The sequence below is a fragment of the Pleurodeles waltl genome, chromosome 6 (genome assembly GCF_031143425.1).
Source record: "Pleurodeles waltl isolate 20211129_DDA chromosome 6, aPleWal1.hap1.20221129, whole genome shotgun sequence".
NCBI lineage: Eukaryota > Metazoa > Chordata > Amphibia > Caudata > Salamandridae > Pleurodeles > Pleurodeles waltl.
The window spans coordinates 456,128,518-456,135,987 of record NC_090445.1 but is presented as its reverse complement, the minus strand read 5'-3'; the positions used below and the strand labels follow the sequence as shown (position 1 = coordinate 456,135,987).

General features: G+C 47.4%; 1 protein-coding gene across 1 annotated transcript; it reads left to right on the top strand.

Annotated features, from left to right (window-relative positions):
• Window positions 1–539: 539 nt before the first annotated feature.
• LOC138301614 (uncharacterized) lies at window positions 540–1,028 on the top strand. Its single transcript, XM_069242128.1, has one exon. The coding sequence runs from the start codon at window positions 540–542 to the stop codon at window positions 1,026–1,028; it is 489 nt and encodes a 162-aa protein (XP_069098229.1).
• The last annotated feature ends 6,442 nt before the right edge of the window (window positions 1,029–7,470 follow it).

Here is a 7,470-nt window from a genome sequence, read left to right as displayed (position 1 = left end):
TCCCCTTTCACCTCCCTCACAGTCACATCCACACTCACACCTGCATGCACTGCTTCAACAACCACCACTAGCATCACCACACCAAGCAGCACACATACCTCACTAGCAGACACCTCCACAACATCCACGCACGCATCCCCTGTGTCCTCTCCAACCCTGTCCGTCCCCCCTCCTAAAGTACACAAACGCAAGCACTCAGACACCCAACAGCCATCCACCTCACATCAGCACACTCCCCATGCACCTGCACCCAAGTCCAGCAAAGGTACTCCTCCAACAACCACTCCCTCAACGTTCACTCCCATCCCACCTCCCTCTTCCATCCCCACCATCCCTAAAAAGCTTTTCCTTGCCCAACTTGACCTCTTCCCACCCCCTACCCCTGTTCTGCCCGTAACAGCAGGGTCCCAACGTCCCAGCCCAGCACCTCAGCCAAACAGTACACTCGGACAGTGGAGGTGCCTCCTAGTCGTGTATGCAAGACAGTGATGGTTCCCACTCCACCAGCCAGGAAGGGTAAGGATTCCACAGCCACTGCCATGAGGGGGAAAAAGCCCTTGATTCCTGCCATGAAGGGGAAGGAGGCGGCACCTCCTGCCATGAAGGGGAAGGAGGCCACACCTCCTGCCATGAAGGGGAAGAAGTCCTTGACACCTGCCATGAAGGGGAAGAAGCCCTCGACTCCTGCCATGAAGGGAAAAGGGCCTGCACCACATGCCATGAAGGTGAAGAAGCCCTTGACGTCTGCTATGAAAGGGAAGAAGCCCTTGACTCCAGCAGAGGCTGGCAGGGTGACATCACCACCACCACCAGTGGTCACGGAGCCCTCACCTCCAGCTGAGACAATGGAGCCCTCACCTCCAGCAGAGGCTGCTCAGGAGGCACCTTCACCTACTGACACATTGCAGCTCCCACCTCCAAGAGAGGCTGGCAGGATGACACCACCACCGGTGGCCACGGAGCCCTCACTTCCAGCTAAGGCAGTGCAGCCCAACTCCTCTTGCAGAGGCTACACCTTCACCCGCTGAGACAGTGCAGCACTCACCTCCAGATGAGACAGAGCAGCCCTCACCTCCAGCAGAGGCTGCCCAGGAGGCACCTGTACCTGCTGACACAATGCAGCCCTCACCTCCAGATGAGACAGTGCAGCCCTCACCTCCAGCAGAGGGCATGTAGGCTACCCTCCTGCGACTGCTGTACAATGAGCCCCCTCCAGAAGCAGTGGGAAAGTCACCCACTCCAGAGACTGTGGCCTTGCACTCCCCAGCTCAGAGAAATGGGCATGGAGCCCTCTCCAGAACCAGTGGGAAAGTCACCCACCTGAGAGACTGTGGCCTTGCACTCCCCAGTACAGAGAAATGGGCATGGAGCCCCCTCCAGAACCAGTGGGCAAGCCACCCACTCCAGAGACTGTGGGCTTGCACTCCCCAGCACAGAGAAATGGGCATGGAGACCCCTCCAGAACCAGTGGGCAAATGCCCCAACTCAGCTGAAGTTCCCACCACCCCCATACCACCTGAGGTGCCTGCCCACTTACAACAGGATGCCCCTGCAGAGTTCTGTGCAGTTGATGTCAGGAGACAAGTTGGGCCATGGACTGTGTCCTGTGGCTATGTGGGCCCTTTGAACTTTGGACTGGACATTGACCCTTTGTAGACAATTGTACATATCATGTTAATGTGGTGGCTTTTCCATTGCTAATACATTTTCATAACTTAAGTAATCAGGTCCATGTTTTATTGTGCCATGTGTTGTGTGCGATTGGTTTACGTTTGCTGCTGGTTATGTGTATGGTGTGTGTTGTGCGTATGTGTGCCACTCTCGTTTTCTTCCTTCCCTCCCTTGTGTGCTAGGCTACCCTTGTCGTCTTCGTCCGTGTTGGTGTTCCAGGTGGAGCATGGTGTAGAAGAGCATCGGGAAGACTTGCAGTTCTGGTTCCATGGTGGCGGGGCAGTCCTCTGTGTACTTGTTGGTGAGTCTTTCGTTTTCTGTGTTCGGTTTCCACCAGGCTTTTGATGGTGTTGGCACCGTCCCAGAAATGGTGGCGGTTTACAGTGTCATAATATGGTGGGCAGTACTTTGTCTTCCGCCTGGCTGTTGATGGCTACTGCTGTGGTGCGTGGTGTTAGCGCCCTGGTGGATGGTGTGGTACATTGGCTGTCATTGGGAGTTCTCACCGCCATGGTCATAATTTGACGGTAATTACCGCTGGCCTGTTGGCGGTATTTCACTCACCACCAATGTCATAATGAGGGGCCTATATGGGTGCTGTATAGCATTCTCCTGTAGAGTCTCAACACAATCTCAACATAACTCAATTTAACTATCTGCACCAAGCATATTAATCTCCCCACCTGCTCCACCGTATGTTCCCTCACACAACTCAAGAATTCCCGCGTTGAGGAGAACAGGCTGCTACCTTTTACCACATGATGTGGAGCTGCCCGCCTGTACAACAGGCTTGGCATGAAATTACCTCACTGACGGGGGAACTGGCACATCACTCACTTCTTCCTACCCCTGAGTCTTGCCTGCTTGGCATCCACACTAGGGCTAAAGGAGATAAACAGCTACACCGGGTCATAGATCTGGCATTTGTACTATTCAAACGCCTCATTTCAATGCATTGGAAGGCACTGAGTGCCCCAAATATACGCAAATGGCTGAGTGATCAACTGCAGTGGGTTAGGGCAGAGACTCAGGCACTCCGCTCTCTCAGTGACAGGGGTATGGTGGTTGCTAGGCTAGGGATCTGGGACAACTTCTTAGTTCGAATTGAGACCAAGAACTACATTCGTCCCCCATGAGCAAGATACAGCGGATCGGCGCTAGTACCTCAGGCGTATTAATCATGCACCCTTAGTGCAGTTGATATAGCAGGCTGGGTATACTCACAAATCTCTATGACTTGGGTGCTACACTGGGAGCTGCCAGCAAACATGGCAGCTAGATGCACCACTCAAAGTGGCGGCACACGACTCCTAAGCACTGTTGATGGAAAGGCCAACACCCCTGTCCATAGATGCACTTGTAATGATAGGTGAGCCTCCTGCCATCAACCCCTCAATCAGACTAGACGAGGGCCATTAGAAACATCCCACATGTGACACTCATTCATATGTAACTGACAATCACTCATGATATGTCACTGAGTAATAGACCGTAATGATGGTGTTGCTTATCAACAGATGTTAGATATTGTTATCAGATGCCACGTGATCCAGACCTCCTCTCCTCCTTACCCTCCCTTTTCAATAATGTACTTCTACTTCCTCAATGATGATATGAGTAATGTAACCCAGAGTTATGTGTCTGTTGAATATGTTGTAACATTTAAATAATAAAAAGATTTTTTTTTTAAAGTAGCCCTTTACACATGTCTCAGGCCTGCCATTACGGAGCCTGTGTGCAGTTTAAACTTCCATGTGGACCTGGCAAAATCAACCTTTTTCTGAGCCGAAATCCTTCTTTTTAATACATATGTCACCCCTAAGGTAGGCCCTGAGGGTAGGGCGCAATGTATTTAAAAGGGAGGGTAGGTAATTTTAAATTTTACATGTCCTGGTAGTGAACTACTGCAAGGCCTTTCCATGGGATAACATTGAAGTTGCCTTTACACATTTTACAAGTGTAATTTCCAAATGGGAAGCAATAACCAGCTCAAGTTTGTTGTCTCTGGAATCACAATTTAAAATCCTAACGTATGATGAAGTCAAATTTCAAATTACAATTCTGTAAATGCCTCAGAAAAACTTGGAATTTTCTTGCCTTTGCCATTCGGTGCCTGCAGCCTGTCTCTGGTTGCATTAGTTGGCAATTGGGCTTTATGTATTCCTCCTAGACAGCCAAACACAATGGGAACTTAGGTGTGACTTGATGAGCCATCACTGGCAGGATGGGAGGGAGGAGCTGAACACGGCCTCACACCTGAAGAGGCTGTGTCCTGTCCAAGTGCAAAGGGCTTAATGGACCTGCACTGTTACTCCAGCCAGGGCACGGGAGGCAGGGAATTCCTTGTACTTCAAACATACTGTCTAGAGGTTTCCCCTACCTTCCAGAACCAGGACACCAGGATATAAAAGGGGACCTCAGACACCACCACTTTAAAATATTTCTGAACCTAGGCACTCTTGGATGGGTATACTTAGGTAGGGGACAGTCGCTGGGACCAAACAGCTCCAGGGCAACAGTTACCTGTCACTTTTACCAGTCTCTAGTCTAGTTCTGAATCCTTAGGCAAGACTGCTATTGAAGTTAATGTAAGTGGTCCCTATGCAATGGATATAGAAAGCTGAAGGATGATAAAAATGCTGGGGAAGCTGGGCTAGTTTGGTAGAACATCCTGTGACCACCCTTGGCCCTCTAGCTTGAGGGGGGTGTCTTTGGCCTCCAGAGTCGATCTCCAATGGTGTCCAGGTGAAGTCCAACATAGGCCCAGTTGCCTGTCAACTGGACTCCAGTTACAGCAAACCCAGCAGTTTCTTTTAACTGGTAATAACGTACATGCTGGGCAACTAAACAACATTCTGGCAGTCTTCACGGGTCCAGGGAAGTCGGGGAACACCTTGTGAGGGTTAGGACTCAGTCTTCCAGACTGCATCTGTACATCCAGCAGGGGCAGGGTCCTTTGAGTTGGGCTCACAAGGGTCCAGGCTTCTGATCTTTTATGGTCCTGTGATGTAAGAGGGAGTCAGCCAACTCACTCTTGGAGTCACTTTTTCTATCCAGCACATGTAAGCACCTTTTCCACAAGTGGGGCACCAGTGGGACAGTTCTCAGCTTCTGCAGGAAGAGTCCGTTCTTTGGTGCAGGGTCTCTTTGCTGAGTCTAGGGATCAGCAAGACAGCCCTTTTCAGTCTTCTTTCCAAGACAGTAGTGTTTTAAATGGTGGGTGCCTGGTGTGACACTTTTATGCCTGCTACAAGCTTAGGGTGTGGTGGCAACTAACTAGCCAATTTGCTATGAGGGTTCCTCCCACCTGATGACTACTTCCTGTGAAGTGTGGAATCTAGCTATCCCAGAATGCACTAGCCTGCCTACACCCACACAGTGAGGCCCTTGTCTTGGTTTGTGGGACTCCCTAGTCCAACCCACAGGTATGGCTACATGGGGGCTACACTCACCTTGAAAAAAGAACAGTTTGAAAATGGGTTTTCCATCTCTGCCAAGCAATACCAGCCTTTCTGCCAAAACAAAAGAGCAGCCCCTTACTAGTGTAACTAGCAATTGCTGTTCAAGTGTGGCTTCCCCTTTGAAGCATCCTGCCAGGAGGAGATCACAGCTCTTCCTTTGGCAAGACCTTCTTTGCTTCATTCTCACCTTTCCTGAGCAAGGCAGCAAGCTGTCTAGAGGACTGGAAAACCTTGCCAACAAAGTGACAGCTTTCTAAATTTGCTACTCGTAAAATAGTTACACTGAAATGGGCTTCGACAATAAGTCAGGTTTAATGCAACAATTCTTATGATACCTTGAAGTATCAGATTTAGTAGTCCCTTCTAGAGGTTAGCACTGCTGAGTTGTCAGCATGTAACTCCATAGTAGCCATACTAGCCAAAAGGGCTATTAGCCCTACTAACAATAATAACAACAATGCAGGTTTTTTATTGTCAGGAGATGTAAAGTCATCAAAACAGATCTTTCTTTATATTATAATACACAAAGCCTTTAGGGCATGTTGACCAACCTTAGATGTAAACTATAAATATTAAAAAGGAAGGTTTGGGCTTTGCCAAAGGATGAAATGGCAAAATTGAGTTAGCAATTGAAAAAGTGATCTATCGGTCTGCATTGGCAATCTGTGAGTCATAATTGAGATTTTCCTAGCCTTGGTGTATGAAAGGCTAGATTTTATTAAAGACACGGAGGCGAGTATTATGCAGTATTTTCTTGCTTTAATTTTACAGCAGCCAAGAAAGAAAACTACATTTCCAAAGAAAAGTGAAAAACTACAAAGAGACATCACAATGGGAGAACAACCAATGGGACTTCTAGTACAGCTATTAATATATTGCCTGCGAACAACAAGTCCTATTTTCTTGAAGCGAAAACTAAAGAGGAGAATAAGTAACCAATAAAACAGCCTAAAAAATAGTCATTACAGGGAAAAGCTCCATAAAACAATCTTGAAACTGGTGAGCGTAGAAACGAACCCAGGATGAAGATCCATTGAAGGAGGAATCCTATTCTGATGGAAGAAAACCATGTGGATTAGGAGGAACCAACGCCGGAAGACGGAGTTGGAACTGAACTAAAGAAACAGGGAAGGGTTAATAAAGTGGTGGGATAATACTCGCCTCCGTGTCTTTAATAAAATCTAGCCTTTCAGACACTAAGGCTAGGAATATCTCAATTTTATTACAAGACCGGAGGCTCATATTATGCATGTTCAAAGCATAGAAATAACAGAATCCGAAACATGAGAAATTGGCTTACAATAAAAAGTTTTAAACGTGTTTTCATTAGACCAGACTGCAGACTTGAGAATATCCTGCAATGAGGCTCCAGCCCAGAAAGCCTGAGAGGCCATTGCCCCTCTAACACAATGAGCTCAAAAGGAATTTACATTGATCCCTGCTAAAGACATGATCCATTTGACCCAACGGGTTAAAGTAGGGGAAGAAACGGATTTATGATTTTTTTGGAAAGAAATGAGTAATTGGGAGGCTGAGGGTGATCTCAAATCTGCAGTACGAGTCACATAATTCTTTAAACAATTTGCAACACACAATTTGGGTTGAGAGGGAAAAAACGGATAATGAACAGAAGCCAGGTTAGTTTTAGTACGTCTTTGAACCTGAAAAGAAACACCAAAAGGAGAGAAGCAAAAGGAGGTAACATCCAAAGCTTTAACATCAGAAACACGTTTTAGGGAAATCAGAAATAAAAGCATAGTCAGTTTTGCATAAAGTTGCTTAAGGGAAAGGAAAGCATTCTCTGGCCAGGCAGTGAAAATTTTTAACACCAAATTAACATCCCACATTATGTTGTATTTAGGAGATGGAGTGTTAGACCTGACAGCCTTATGGTGGTCACCGCTAACTTTTTGCCTGCCTCCCTCAACTTTTGAGATACTGTTTTTACTGGTTTTTAGACTCTGCACACTTTACCACTGCTAACCAGTGCTAAAGTGCATATGCTCTCTCACTCTAAACGTGGTAACATTGGATCATACCCAATTGGGCTATTTAATTTACTTATAAGTCCCTAGTAGAGTGCATTATGTGTGCCCAGGGCCTGTAGATTAAAAAACTACTAGTGGGCCTGCAGCAATGATTGTGCCACCCATTTCAGAAGCCCCTTAACCTTGTCTCAGGCCTGCCTTTGCAAGGCCTGTGTGTGCATTTTCACTGCCAATTCGACTTGGCATTTAAAAGTACTTGCCAAGCCTACAACCCCCCTTTTTCTACATATGTCACCCCTAAGGTGTCCCGTGGGTAACCCCTAGAGCAGGGTGCTCTGTAGGTAAAAGGC